The following is a 16,649-nucleotide window of genomic DNA, read 5'->3' as shown; positions in this document are numbered from 1 at the left end:
AAGACAAATGCCTTATCTTTTTCTGTCTGCATTAAAAAAAAAAAAGATCCTGGTTCATGAGCACTAGGTGCACGTCACACAGCCATCTCTAGGATAAAAGCCAATAGCTTGGCACTGAGAGAAAGCAATGTGTCTTCTGAAAAAGGAAAATGACACCATTTCGATCACCTATTTCTGGTGCATGGGTAAAACACATCAAATCAACTACTGACCTCTGACTGTTGTTGATACACGCAAATGGTTTCAATCAATGTTTAAGAAATATCAGGATACACATAATATGGAGCAGGAAATGGAAAAATGGGGACAGGGACTCAAAGGGGGCTAATTCAGAAGGAGAAGAGGGGAAGATGGGCAAATAACACCAGGGTTGTCTGATAAAGCCTCAAGGAATCTTGTTATTTTATATTGACCTAAATCACACACAATACATATGCATATATATGTACATATACACACATTCATAATATATACATGTGTGTGTGTGTGTGTGTGTGTGTGTGTGTGTGTGTGTGTGTGTGTGTAGCTTAAGGGAAGTTATGCCACCAAGGTTGACAATGCTCTCCACATTGTCATAGACTAACAGAACCCCCAGTACCAGGCACTAGAAATCCCCTCTAGAATGGTTGGCCAGGGTAGTCCAAGTGACTCTCAAAACAACACAAAATGTGGCAGCTGCCAATAGCTGATTCTCAGATGTTGAAGATGAGACCCTGTTGCTGAAGACACTACATACTTAGGATACGGGACTTTGATACGTTAAGCTGGATCTGACTCGGAAGTCTCTCTTCTGTCTAGATTCCACGGTGTCAGAAAATCCTATGCCAGATGCTAAGGGAGGAAAACTGACGGTCGTACCTGGTTCTGACACCACAGCAGTGACCATCATGGCACCCAGCTGTGACACCATAACATTGACCACATGGCACCCAGCTGCGACACCATAACATTGACCAGCATGGCACCCAGCTGTGACACCATGACATTGACCACATGGCACCCAGCTGTGACACCATAACATTGACCACATGGCACCCAGCTGTGACACCACAACAGCATTGACCAACATGGCACCCAGCTGTGACATCACAACATTGACCAGCATGGCACCCAGCTGTGACACCACAACAGTGACCACATGGCCCCCAGCTGTGACACCACAACAGTGCTCAACATGGTGAGATATTAGTAAAGGTGCAGTAGATGCCACTCATACGTGGTGGTAACCAGCAGCAGTCTCACTGGACCTATGCCCCTTTCAACAGGAAGAAAAGATATGTGGTACCAGAAACCTAGACAACTCCCTAGTGCTTATGAGGTTCTCTCTTGAGAGAGAACCTACCCGCCTCTCCGTTAGAGCAGCTCAGTTCCTAACTGCATTCTCTATCTTCTCTTCACGCCTATGGATAGGTAGAGCTATCTCCCCTCATCCAAGAAGCCTCTCTACAGTAAATGGAGACATCACAGAAAGCCAGGAATGGGCACAATGCAGAGATCAATCAATTATGGGCTGCATCTCAGTGGACATATCTATATCACAGCTCTTGCATTTAGGGCTCAGGGGACTTCTCAAAAGAGGGAGCAGAAAGAAGGTAAGAGACAGAATGCCAAGAAGCCTGCTGTGAAACACTGTCTTGTAGAAATGGCTGCAGAAACAATATTTGACCAATAACATAATCAATACACATGAAAACGTGGAAAGGAGACAATCTCACAGGGCCCAACCACTAGGCAGGGAACTACGGCCAGGAGAAGGAGAGTTAGACTCTCCCAGGGATGAGGCCCCTAATTTGTCATCCAGTACAGAATGGTTGGCCTTGAAACAAAATGTACACACACAATCAAAACAGGCTCAGCAGGTTGTATTTATATATTTGTGCACATATACATGCATTCTATATATTTATGTTATATAAATTGTATTATGTATATAAATATATATGTAAAAGCAATACTAATTAGGGAGAAGAGGCTATCAATTTGAAAGTGAGAGGAACATGGAAGGAGTTGGAAAAAAGTATTGTGAGAAGCTGGGGGCAGGAAAGTGAAAGGGAAAAGTGATGAAATTATATTTTAATCAAAAATATATAAAAAGCAAATAATTTCAAAAATCTCCTCCGTGTAGTTCTTTATTTTTCTCTCCATACAAAGAAAATCTTTCTCTTGATTCATCATCTGCTTTCATTCCACATGACAAAACAAAGTTCTAAGAGATACCTCTGCTCACTGAGGTTCCTGGAGCTGGGAATGAACAGGACTCCCACTCTCAGACACCCCCCATCCCAGGTGAAAGACAAGATGGGGAGAAGCCAGGCCAAGGTGTGGTACCCATGGATGGGCCCCTGGTAGGAGGAGGAAGAGGTCAGGTGTGTTTGCTGCTGATTTTATTCAGTTTTAAAACCAGCTGGTTGAAGCCTTTCCACACAGGGAGTAGCAAATGCAAAAGCCAGAATCTGCAGGTTGACCAACTTGAGGATATTCTCAGGCAGGCCTGTCTTAGTATGAAAACAGGAGATTGGAGCTCCTGAGCAAGGCAGGTGAGCAAAGGCCCAGGCCTGTCTCCCAAGCAAGGAGCTCGCTGCATGGGAGAAGCACAGCATTTCCTGGTGCCTGCAGGCCATCTTGCTGTGGATCACAGCACTCCTGCATATGTCCTGGCTGAGTCTACATATTGAAAATGGGTGGTGACATTGGAAAAGCTTTCTATCTCCTTTTTAATTAAAACAAATTTTTAAATGGAAAATTTCAAATATGCACGGATAAAGGTGCATGATGTTCTTGAAGTCAGCACTCGAAAAGCTTCAGAGGTGGCGCCAGGCTCCTGCGGGAATGCAAGAAGGGAGGACACCCCATCTTTGCTATTTGACACAATCTACAATCATCTGAGAAGAGTTCCAATGTACCATGTCAGCCTGTGGCCATATCTGTGGGAGATGGTCTATACCACGTCAGCTTGTGGCCATGTCTGTCTGTGGGAGATGGTCTGTACCATGTCTGCCTGTGGCCATGTCTGTGGGAGATGGTCTGTACCATGTCAGCCTGTGGCCATGTCTGTGGGAGATGGTCTGTACCACGTCAGCTTGTGGCCATATCTGTGGGAGATGGTCTGTACCATGTCAGCCTGTGGCCATGTCTGTGGGAGATGGTTTGTACCACGTCAGCTTGTGGCCATGTCTGTGGGAGATGGTCTGTACCATGTCAGCCTGTGGCCATGTCTGTGGGAGATGGTCTGTACCACGTCAGCTTGTGGCCATGTCTGTGGGAGATGGTCTGTACCATGTCAGCCTGTGGCCATGTCTGTCTATGGGAGATGGTCTGTACCATGTCTGCCTGTGGCCATGACTGTGGGAAATGGTCTGTACCATGTCTGCCTGTGGCCATGTCTGTCTGTGGGAGATGGTCTGTACCACGTCAGCTTGTGGCCATATCTGTGGGAGATGGTCTGTACCATGTCTGCCTGTGGCCATGTCTGTGGGAGATGGTCTGTACCACGTCAGCTTGTGGCCATATCTGTGGGAGATGGTCTGTACCATGTCTGCCTGTGGCCATGTCTGTGGGAGATGGTCTGTACCACGTCAGCTTGTGGCCATATCTGTTGGAGATGGTCTGTACCATGTCTGCCTGTGGCCATGTCTGTGGGAGATGGTCTGTATCACGTCAGCTTGTGGCCATGTCTGTGGGAGATGTCAGTCCCTGACTTTGGGCCCTACATTCCATAAGAGCAGAGAAAGCGAGCTGAGTATCAGAAATGCATGTAACCATCTCTCTGCCCTTGACCGTGGACCTGATGTGACGAGCTGCTTTCGGGTACTGTTGCATTGACTCTCATGCTCTGATAGACTCTAACCTGGAAATATGAGCTGAGCTGCTTTTGGTCAGGGTCTTTTGTAACAGTAACAGAAACGTCACCAGGACAAGGCACAGTGGGATCTTGGGCACAGCACTGTTGATCCAGCCTGTGCTTCGGCTCTCTAACTCTCAAGAAACCACTTCAGCTGAACTGGCTCTAATTCTTCCAAACACGAAGTGGGGAAAAGGCAGTATTTAAAATACAGGGGAAAGAGACAGACACGGTGGCAGAGACAAGCAGACGCAGGTAGGCCTGTGGCAGCGGCCCGCTGAGGTAGACGGGCCCAGCGGTGGCAGCCGACAGGGACATTCAGGCCCGGCTGCAGCCGGCAGAGACATTAAGGCCCAGCGGCGGCCCACAGAGGTAGACAGGCCCGGCGGCAGAGACAAGCAGATGCAGGTAGGCCTGCGGCGGCGGCCTGCGGAGGTAGACGGGCCCAGTAGCAGCCCGCTGAGGTAGACGTGCCCAGCGGCGGCAGCCGACAGGGAAATTCAGACCCGGCGGCAGCCGGCAGAGACATTCAGGCCCAGCGGCAGCCCACAGAGGTAGACGGGCCCAGCGGTGGCCCGCTGAGGTAAACAGGCCCGGCGGCAGCGGCCGACAGGGACAATCAGTCCTGGCGGCAGCGGCCGACAGGGACATTCAGGCCCGGCTGCAGCCGGCAGAGACATTCAGGCCCGGTGGAGGCCCCCAGAGGCAGACAGACCCAGCGGCAGTTGACAGGGACATACAGGCCCGGCGGCGGACCTCAGAGGTAGACAGGCCCAGGGACGGAGACAAGCAGACGCAGCTTGGAACAGGGACACCCCTAACCCCAACATCTGGGGAAGAAGCTATCTCCGTGGGTCAGAACCAGAACGAATCTGAACACTCCGTCTGAGGACAACCCAGGGCCCAGCTGCTGATCCTGTGAAACCCAACAACTTGGAGGTGTTGGTGAGACTACCCTGCTCAGCTGAAACCCATCTGGGAGAGGATTCAGATGCCTACAGTTTAAAGTCTGAAGAAACAAGATCAGCTGAGGAGTTGACAAATGAACAAAACGTGACCTGGGAACACAGAAGAAGGCGCTACCCAGACACCAAACCAGATCACCAGAATCATAAGTATATAATTCACCGATCAAAATCAGCTGCCCCTGAAGAAATAACCCAATAGCACCAATTTAACCAAGAACCCCTACTAAACCAAGACTAAAAATTAGAACAAGAGAGGCACTCTCGGACACAGACACCACCTGCACCGCACAGAGGAAGAGATGAGTAGACGCCAGTGCAAAAATACAGGCAACAACATAAAGACCTATATGGCAACATCAGAACCTAGCGATACTACACCTGCAAGACCTAAACATACCATGACAGAAGAAACAGAAGAAATCAACCCAAAAAATGACTTTAAGAAGATGATAGAGGCCCTTAAAGAAGAAATAAAACATTCCCTCAATGAGGAAATACAAACTTTCCTTAAAGAGGAAATGAAAAACTACCCTAAAGAGGAAATAAAAACTTTCCTTAAAGAGGAAATAAAAAACTCCCTTAAAGAGAAAATAAAAACTTCCCTTAAAGAGGAAATGAAAAACTCCATTAAAGAGGAAATAAAAAACTCCCTTAAAGAAATGGAAGAAAAAACGAACAAAAAATGGGAAGAAATCAAATCAAGCCAAGAAAAAGCAATTAAACAGATGAAAGAAACATTCCAAGATCTGAAAAATGAATTTGAGACAATAAAGAAAACACATGCTGAGGGAATGCTGGAAATAGAAATCCTGACTAAACGAACAGGAACTACAGAAACAAGCATAACCAACCGATTGCAAGAGATGGAACAGAGAATCTCTGACACTGAAGACACAATAGAGAAAATAGATTCGTCAGTCAAAGAAAACAATAAAGACAAAAAAGTCCTAACACAAAACGTCCAGGAAATTTGGGACACCATGAAAAGACCAAACCTAAGAATAATAGGGATAGAAGAAGGAGAAGAATACCAACTCAAAGGCACAGAAAATATATTCAACAAAATCATAGAAGAAAACTTTCCTAACCTAAAGAAAGAAATCCCTATGAAGATACAAGAAGCTTACAGAACACCGAATAGGCTGGATCCAAAAAAAAAGTCCCCTCGCCACATAATAATCAAAACACTAAACACACAGAATAAAGAAAAAATATTAAGAGCCGCAAAGGAAAAAGACCAAGTAACATATAAAGGTAAACCCATCAGAATAACACCAGACTACTCAATAGAGACTATGAAAGCTAGAAGATCATGGACAAACCTCATGCAGACACTAAGAGACCACGGATGCCAACCCAGACTATTATACCCAGCAAAACTCTCAATCACCATAGGCGGAGTAAACAAAATATTCCAGGATAAAACCAGATTTAATCAATACCTGTCCACAAACCCAGCCCTACAGAAAGCACTAGAAGGGAAAATTCAACCCAAAGAAGTTAAACACATCCATGAAAAATCAAGCAATAGATAATCCTATACCAACATACACCACAAAAGGGCAACACAACACAACCAAAAAAATAACAGGAATTAACAATCACTGGTCATTAATATCCATCAATATCAATGGTCTCAACTCACCTATAAAAATACACAGGCTAACAGAATGGATAAGAAAACAGGACCCATCCATATGCTGCATACAAGAAACACACCTTAACTCCAAAGACAGACACTACCTCCGAGTAAAGGGCTGGGAAAAGGTTTTCCAAGCAAATGGACCTAAGAAACAAGCTGGTGTAGCTATCCTAATATCTAATAAAATAGACTTCAAACTAAAATCAATCAAAAGAGACCAGGATGGACATTACATATTCATCACAGGAAAAATCCACCAAGATGAAGTCTCGATTCTAAACATTTATGCTCCAAATACAAAAGCACCCACATTCATAAAAGAAACACTACTAAAGTTTAAAACGCACATCAAACCCCACACATTAGTAGTGGGAGATTTTAACACACCACTCTCACCAAAAGATAGATCTACCAGACTGAAACTTAACAAAGAAATAAAGGACCTAACAGATGTTATGACTCAAATGGACCTAATAGATATCTACAGAATATTCCATCCTAACACAAAAGAATATACCTTCTTCTCAGCACCCCATGGAACCTTCTCAAAAATTGACCACATGCTTGGACACAAAACAAATCTCAACAGATACAAAAAAAAATGGAATAACCTCCTGTATCTTATCAGACCACCATGCCTTAAAGTTAGAACTCAATAACAACAAAAATTATAGAAAACCCACAAACTCATGGAAACTGAATAATGCCCACCTGAAACATCAATGGGTCAAGGAAGAAATAAAGACAGAAATTAAAGAGTTCCTAGAATTCAATGAAAATGAAAGTACAACATACCCAAACTTATGGGACACTATGAAAGCAGTGCTAAGAGGAAAATTCATAGCTCTAAATGCACACATAAAGAAGATGGAGCAATCCCATACCAATGAATTAACAGCACAACTGAAAGCTCTAGAACAAAAAGAAACAAACTCACCCAGGAGAAATAGACGCCAGGAAATAATCAGATTGAGGGCTGAAATCAACGAAATAGAAAACAAGAGAACAATACAAAAAAATCAATGAAACAAAGAGTTGGTTCTTTGAAAAAATCAACAAGATAGACAAACCACTAGCCAAATTAACCAAAAGGCAAAGAGAGAGCACCCAAATTCACAAAATCAGAAATGAAAAGGGAGACATAACAACAGACAATGAGGAAATCCAGAGAATCATCAGATCATACTTCAAAAACCTGTACTCCACAAAAATGGAAAACCAGGAAGAAATGGACAATTTTCTGGATAAATACCACATACCAAAATTAAATCAAGACCAGATAAACCATTTAAATAGACCAATAACCCTAAAGAAATAGAAACAGTCATCAAAAGTCTCCCAACCAAAAAAAGCCCAGGACCAGATGGTTTCAGTGCAGAATTCTACCAGACTTTCAAAGAAGAACTAATACCAATCCTCTTCAAAGTGTTCCACACAATAGAAACAGAAGGAACACTACCAAACTCTTTTTATGAGGCTACAATTACCCTGATACCCAAACCACACAAAGATGCAACAAAGAAAGAGAACTACAGACCAATCTCCCTCATGAACATTGATGCAAAAATACTCAACAAAATATTGGCAAACTGAATCCAAGAATACATCAAAACAATCATCCATCACGACCAAGTAGGATTCATCCCAGGGATGCAAGGATGGTTCAACATACGGAAATCAGTCAATGTAATACACCATATAAACAAACTGAAAGAAAAAAACCACATGATCATCTCCTTAGATGCTGAAAAAGCCTTTGACAACACCCCTTCATGATAAAGGTCTTAGAAAGATTAGGAATACAAGGAACATTTCTAAACATAATAAAAGCAATTTATAGCAAGCCAACAGCAAACATCAAATTAAATGGAGAGAAACTCAAAGCGATACCACTAAATTCAGGAACAAGACAAGGCTGTCCACTCTCCCCATATTTATTCAATATAGTACTAGAAGTTCTAGCTAGAGCAATAAGACAACAAAAGGAGATCAAAGGGATACAAATTGGCAAGGAAGAAGTCAAACTTTCACTATTTTCAGATGATATGATAGTATACATAAGTGACCCCAAAAACTCTACCAGGGAACTTCTACAGCTGATAAACTCCTTCAGTAAAGTGGCAGGATACAAGATCAACTCAAAAAAATCAGTAGCCCTCCTATACACAAATGATAAAAGGGCTGAGAAAGAAGTCAGAGAAACATCACCCTTTACAATAGCCACAAATAATATAAAATACCTTGGGATAACACTAACTAAACAAGTGAAAGACCTTTTTGATAAGAACTTTAAATCTCTAAAGAAAGAAATTGAAGAAGATATCAGAAAATGGAAGGATCTCCCATGCTCATGGATAGGTAGGATTAACATAGTAAAAATGGCAATCTTACCAAAAGCAATCTACAGATTCAATGCAATCTCCATCAAAATCCCAACACAATTCTTCACAGACTTGGAAAGAAAAATACTCAACTTTATATGGAAAAACAAAAGACCCAGGATAGCTAAAAGAATCCTATACGATAAAGCAACCCTTGGAGGCATCACCATCCCGGACCTCAAACTCTACTATAGAGCTATAGTAATAAAAACAGCTTGGTACTGGTATAAAAACCGACATACGGACCAATGGAATCAAATTGAAGACCCTGACATTAATCCATGCACATATGAACACCTGGTTTTTGACAAAGGAGCCAAAACTATACAATGGAACAAAGAAAGTATCTTCAACAAATGGTGCTGGCATAACTGGATGTCAATATGTAAAAGATTACAAATAGATCCATATCTGTCACCATGCACAAAACTCAAGTCCAAGTGGATCAAAGACCTAAACATAAATCCAGTTACACTAAACTTAATAGAAAAGAAAATAGGAAGCACTCTTGAACGCATTGGCACCGGAGACCATTTCCTAAATAAAACACCAACAGCACAGACCCTGAGCACAACCATTAATAAATGGGACCTCTCGAAACTGAGAATCTTTTGCAGGGCAAAAGACACAGTCAATAAGACAAAAAGACAGTCAACAGATTGGGAAAAGATCTTCACCAACCCCACATCTGACAGAGGATTGATCTCCACAATATATAAAGAACTCAAGAAACTAGACACCAAAGCACTGAACAGTCCAATTAAAAAATGGGCTAAAGAGCTAAACAGAGAATTCACAAAACAAGAACTACAAATGGCTGAAAGACATTTAAAGAAATGCTCAACATCCTTAATCATCAGAGAAATGCAAATCAAAACGACTCTGAGATACCACCTTACACCTGTCAGAATGGCTACGATCAAAAACACCAATGACAACCAATGTTGGAGAGGATGTGGAGCAAAGGGAACACTCCTCCACTGTTGGTGGGAATGTAAACTTGTACAACCACTGTGGAAATCAGTATGGCGGTTTCTCAGAAAATTAGGAATCGAACTACCTCAAGACCCAGCCATCCCACTCTTGGGCATATACCCAAGGAATGCTGATTCATACCATAAAGATACATGCTCAGCTATGTTCATAGCAGCACTATTTGTAATAGCCAGAACCTGGAAACAACCTAGATGCCCATCAACGGAAGAATGGATGAAAAAAATGTGGTACATATACACAATGGAGTACTACTCAGCAGAGAAAAACAATGAAAGCATGAAATTTGCAGGCAAATGGATGGAACTAGAAAAAATCATCCTGAGTGAGGTAACCCAAACCCAGAAAGACAGTTATGGTATGTACTCACTCATTGGTGGATTCTAGATATAAAATAAAGAACAATCAGACCACAACCCATAGAACCATAGAGGCTATATATATAGCATGGAGGTCCCTAGGACGACTGTGGCATATAATAAATTTCAGTTTTACTAAAAAAAAAATACAGGGGAAAATAACCTAAAATACTATTGAAAATGAATGAACTTTTAAGCTAAATAAAATGTAGCAAGAACATACACGTTATATTGAAGGAACACAACAGCTGTATTACCCAGAAAGGACAGTATTTGCTGTAAAGAGCACAGAGTGTCTGGGATGCAACTCCCTGTCTAGTGTGAAGGACAACTCAGTGTAGCCATAGAAAGGACACACATCTTATGTCCTTTTATGTCCCATTATCGCTGGTACTCGCTGTCATGTTTATGTGTGGTCACCTGCACTTGAACACCTGGAAACACTACACAAGGGTCTTTGACAATTGAAAGTTCCACAGCCAGTGCTTCCTTTTATTCATGGGCTCATCCAAGAAACGAACGCTTTCTGTGAGACTTTTACTGTGAGTCGATTGAGTGGCAGCTGCTTGGATCACTAGAACTGTTTAACTGCCAGTTGTGAGTTTCACTTCCAATGAGGGACTCAGCTACACAGCTGATTAACACTCTGCTAGGCTGAGTGGATATGGGATGTTAGCCTCAGGAAGTTCACCTCCTTCTTCCTTGTAGTGCTTCAATCTGAATGTATGCTTTGGTTTTTCACCAATATCTTTGAGGCCAAAGCAAACTGAAACTGGCCCTTCCTTGGTCGGGGATTGGGTGTTTGTCTTTCCCTTCATGGAGTCCATCCAGTGGTCACCCACTGTCTGGCTGCTCAGTCTACTAATTCTATATAGCTGACTAATAAAGATATCGACATGGAAGAGTTACAGTGTTTCAGCGAGGGTGTAGGTGTGCACATGCGTATAAGAAATGGTAGTTTTCAGATGCCAGTGTAAGAGAAGGAGGGGTGTGTGGGCTGCAGGATTGAGGTCTGAGTGGAGAACGCTGCTGGGGGCAGCACCTTACCATGTCCTGCCCACACTGGGTGCCCTCTGCGGCTGGCATGAACTTAGTTTCACATTTCCTTCCAATCCGATGGCACCACAAGGCCTTACAGATATCCTAAAGGAGGAGAAGCCGTTAGTGTTGCAGATGCACTACACATCTGTGACAAAATCCCAAATCTGTCAGAAGTGGGAGAGTGGATGCCCCCTCAGCCACAGGGAGGAAAAGTCCAGAAGAAGCCAGAAAACCTGAACCCTGACCTCCACTCCCCCAAATTCCAGCCATGCGACTTTACTATTTGCATTTTCTAAACCAAAAGGTAACATAGGATTAATCTAGGCATTAAGGAAACCCATAAAAATATAATTTAAAAAATCCAAATAACATTTTATATATTCTTCTCCAACTTGATTTCCACTAACTTCCTCACATAGGAAAATTTATTTTTATTCTTTCTTTATTAATTCCTTTATATTTGGAGTCAGAGTCTTGTTCCATTATTCAGGCTGTCCCTGAACCCCCAGGATCAAATGAATCTCCTACCTCAGATTCCTGAATATCTGACACCGTTGTTCCTTAGCACTGTGCCTACTCTCCGATTTTTGAACTAACAATGATCAAGACATTGTTGGCATATAAATTCATCTATTCACCTGTGTATGCTTGCATGCGTCTGTCTATCCCATGCATCCATCTACCTGTTCACTGATCCATCATCCACTTAGGAGTCAAGGGGATACAGAATTCTCACCATATATGCACTTATTGCCAGAGTTTCCGGCTACACAAAGCGGCAGTTAGCAGAAGTAAAATTAGGAGGAGAAATGGAGACACAAAGGGGCGTTGTGGGAGGTTGTAGGCCCCTCTCTATTGAATTGCTGAAACAGACGGCACCAGGGAGGTCCAAGACGTAAGCAATGTCGTCAAACAAAGGTGAGTTTTGTTGAACAGTAAATATGCTCGGAACTGATGTCCCAGTGCCTGAGGCTTGTTTAAGCAAACACCTTGCTTGGGATGCTGATAAGGGCAATGCATATTCTGTAACAAACTGGAGTTAAAGTGATTTCCTTTCACTCCATGTAACTATTTCATCAGTAATAAACAGACAGCCCACAGTTAGCTTGGTGTTGTTGATATTTTGTGAATGGCTTTGGGATACCATTGATGGCATGGTGCACAGTCACAAAGTCAACAGCACAGAGGCTGGAAGCACAGTCTGGAAAGTAAAAGCTTTAAACAAAAACTTTAGTTTTATATGCTTATCTCTTTAACAAATATAAGAGCAATGTAGGGGGAAAAATTCTTGGTATTTCCCACAAAAGGGCAACTGGCCTTTAGAAGAACCCCAGCTGAGTTCAGGAGATGATTGTGCTAGATAGAAAAGAGGCAGGGGCATTACTAACACTTCTGATGTGCTGAGGGCTCTCTGGAAGCCTGCACGTATTTTTTGTGTATTTTATTCTTGATTTCATTATAAACTAGAATAAAAGAAACCTCAAAACTAGTTACTTTCATTTGATTTATGAGTAGCTTTCCTTGTGGTTTTAAGTAGAGCAAATTCCTAAAATCTGGACACTCCCTGTCTAGCCAGAGTGTGTGTCTGTGCTCTGTGAAGGATTTATGCGGGAAATCTCCGAGGAGACATCCCTGGGGCGGCAGAGGCATCACCTTTTGTGAGGAACTGCTCTATAAATACTTTACTTGGGAAACTCAACAGTCAGAAGCCCCATGATGTACGGTCGCCTTCCAGTAGACTGTGCTCATGTTGGGATGGGGGTGGGGGAACACTGTTTCCTTAATACAATGCAGAGTATTAATTTGCCAACTTAAACCAACTAAAAGTTATTACTGTGCTCCCACATGATAAATCAGAAAGAAAGATCTGACCTAACAAGCCAAGTCGGCTCTGAAACGAAAGCCGATACCCACAACAGTATCTACCCTCATCGGCTCTGCCAGCAAAGCATGTGTTCCCTGTTACATCGGGGCCAGTCCCGGCATATAGGATTTGACATTTGGTAGGTGCCCAATAAATGTGGAATACATCACTGTCAGTTACACTAAATAAAAGGGTTTTATGAATCATGCTGTAGCGAGCATGTGACAGCAACCACTTGCCTTCCTGAAGTCCAGCATGCAGAGCTTGGCTTTCTCCCCAAATTGCCACTTGCACTGTGTGTTCGCATCGTATAACTGTCCCGGCAGCTTCTCGGGGTATTTGTACTCCTTCACGGGCTTCGGCTGATCAGCAAGGCATATCGCTTGGGCAGTGCTGAAGCAAACAGGAGGAGTTATCAAGATACATACATCCTTCCTCGTGCAAACTGATGACACATTTTGTTTAGAGAAGCTTATTCTCTTTCCCTCCAAGTTCAGCACAGTATCTTTCTTAATCCTATTTCAATACAGAAGCCACATTTTTCTGAAATTATTCATAAAATATTTTACCTATCTAAGACAAATTGCTCTTCCTTAGCTATCTCAAGCTTATCATCAAGGAAAATGAAACTGAATAATTGGAACCAGATGTTTAATGTGAGAGTTTCTACCACAGAAACACTTACACACACTTTTTGCCAGAAACAGTTGGACTATAGAAATTGCTGTGAAAATCAAATCATAATCAAACTATCTCAGATATACCAACTCACTTCCTCCCCTCCCCTTCCTTTCTGTTCCATCCTTCTTTTCCTCCATCCCTCTCTTCTTTTCTTTCCTTCCCTTCTCCTCTTCTCTCCCTCCACTTCTGCCCTGGCTGAGGGGTACCTACACCACATCTACAGCTTCTTCTTCAAGGACTGAATTTCCAGCAGACATCGTCTGTACTCAACATGGTTACTGGGTAAATGTCCAAGTCCAGAACACCTGGCGTAATTTGTGCATTTGTAGCGAGTGTTTTATAGTTTTATGCTTGAGAGTAGCAAACAAGTCATTCCTATGAGCTCCAAGCGCCCACATTTCTCTAACCATCTTACTAAACCCAAATGCTATAATCACCACAGACCGAATCCCTGACCAGGAGAACTTTGGCTGTACTCTTCTTAATGTTACTTCCGGTCCCACACCTTGTAGCTCATCAGTCTGCATCAAAGGCTGTGTGTAGTCCCAAAGGGATTACAGCGGATTCCACCAAGCATTGTGGGTAAAGCACAGTGGCTCTCCCCAATCTCTTCAGAATATGGGGACAAAACCAAGTCTGTGAGGTCGACACTACCCAAAACCAAGTCCAGAGGAAGATACTAGAGTAAACTATAGACAAAAATCTGTCACCAAGATAGTTGCAAAAGTCTGTAACAAAACATTAGTGAGGAGTTCAGAAATACATAAAATAAATTATATACCACAGCAAAGTAAGCTGAATCCTAGGTTCAAAAATATAGCATATATCACAGCCATGTGGGCTCAATCCTAATTCGACATTCAAAAGTCAGTTGGGAGGGCATGCTGGGGAGATAACTCAGTATTTAAGAGTACTGTTTACTTCTCCACAGGATCTGGGTTCTCTTCCAGTGGCTCACAACTGTCTATAACTCCAGTTCCAAGGAATCTAACATCTTTTTGACCTCTGTGGGTATTGGGCATTCATATGATACATATACATACACACAGGCAAAACACCCTTACACATAAAATAACAATTAAAAATTTAAAAACATTGAAAGTCAGTCAGCATAATCCACTTTGTCGATATCACATGGCATCAATAGATGCAAGAAAAACATGTAGTAAAATCTGACACCCATTCCTGGAAAACTAGGAGGAAAAGAAAATCCCTTCAACTTCATAAAGACTATAAAGATAAGAGTTAGTAAGCAGAGCAACATTTATTTATCTAAACCCACCTCTCAGAGACATCTGTGTTAGCAGATAACGTTTTCTGAGATCTCCCACTTTCTCACTTGGAAAATGATGGATTGTGACTGAGTTAAACAATATTAAGCTCTTTACATTATATGTTGCAGTCATTGGAGCAGGGAAGGATTTTGAAACACCCTCATGCTATCTCTGGCCTCTGCCATTGTTTTCATAATATTATTTCTGTCCTGGTATCATACACAGACAGACAGTAATGATGTGACTCAGTGGTTTACTAACCATTATCTCTCTATTTTTCTTTCTCTACATGGTGGTCCCTGCTTTCTTGTCTCATGTCTTCAGCACCAATGTCAGCCATGGCTAGCATTCCTCAAGGTGAATACTAGAAAAGCTTCTGGATACAATAGAAAAAGAAAGCATCCCAATGGTCTCTCAGTGGGAATCCCATTTCCTCAACCACAGAGTGGTACAGAGTTTGACAGGGGAATCCACTCCCCTTCACATCTCCAGTTCCTCAAGGTGCTCCCTTTCCAATGCATTATGCACTCAACTCATAGACTCACGTCAGTGAGAGGGTAGGCATAAGCATTGGTTTATGAGGCAAGATTCCAAATGAAGAAAAAAAAATAAAGATGAGTCTGTGTTGTGAAATGCACCATGACAGGCTAGAGTCTCCCTGGGTCACTGACTCCTGTATTCAGACATGAGTAATTGAAGAACTTTGTGTGTATTCATGGTAAATGACACATGACTTCACTGAGTGAATTTCTCCAAACAAGTCTCTGTCCTTCTCGACTCCACCTAGAATGGAGAAAAGCCTTGCTGGCCACCCCAGGCCCATCAGGTTCCTTTGGTATGTGTTTTTCCACTTCCCACATGCTGGGCTGCTGATGGAGGGCAGCAGCAGCAGCTTACTCATGGCTGGGACTGAATCCCAACAGCTACCTAATTGGTGGAGGATAGAACACTGTTTTGACTATGTGGAAACCAGGAAGCCAGCAACCACACCAGGCGGACAGGCCACCTCAGGTTCCTCAAGACTGAAAACTCTGGATTTCACACATGTGAGACTGTCCCATTTGAAACTATGCTCTCAATTTAAATCAACCTTCACAGTGATTTGACAATGAGATGCTCTCTTGGAAAGTTTGACATAAAAAAAAAGACGGTGCAAAATATTGCATGTTTATTTGTAATTACAAAATCTACAAATTAGTAAAGTCCCTGAAGTTCCCTTACAAAATCACTGAAAAACATTTTATTGATTACCATAAAGCCAAACCAGCACAGTTCAGCACCTAATTTTCCTCTTTCAGTATTGCTGAACAAAACTAGATTTTAATTCTAGAATCTTAATACTAATTTTGAGAGCCACATTCTGATTTGAAGATTGCAGGCACACTTCTAATGTCCTCAGATGACTTTTCTGTGACTGGGCAATGGTTTCCTTGCAATGAATCTCTATCCTTGCTTTTTGGCCCTCTCATGATGCAAATTCTTACTACATACCCAAATTTTCATCCTCTAATTTTCCAAGTTGTCAGACTATAATTTAAAATCTAAAAATGTTGAGATATTTGTCTCATAGACATTGAGATGAAAAAGAGCTCTGTAAAATTTGGA

General features: G+C 42.3%; 1 protein-coding gene across 1 annotated transcript in view; it reads right to left on the bottom strand.

Moving 5' to 3' along the window:
• The window catches only part of Adamts16 (ADAM metallopeptidase with thrombospondin type 1 motif 16), a 121,481-nt gene that overhangs the window by 46,561 nt on the left and 58,271 nt on the right, over positions 1 to 16,649 (bottom strand). Inside the window, 2 exon segments of the mRNA XM_006987784.4 lie at positions 11,232 to 11,327; positions 13,329 to 13,482. Coding sequence (XP_006987846.3) covers positions 11,232 to 11,327; positions 13,329 to 13,482 — 250 coding nt within the window.

Source organism: Peromyscus maniculatus, chromosome 15 (assembly GCF_049852395.1).
Source record: "Peromyscus maniculatus bairdii isolate BWxNUB_F1_BW_parent chromosome 15, HU_Pman_BW_mat_3.1, whole genome shotgun sequence".
Classification (NCBI taxonomy): Eukaryota; Metazoa; Chordata; class Mammalia; order Rodentia; family Cricetidae; genus Peromyscus; species Peromyscus maniculatus.
Note: the sequence above shows the minus strand (reverse complement) of the source record. Positions and strands in the feature narration are given on the sequence as shown.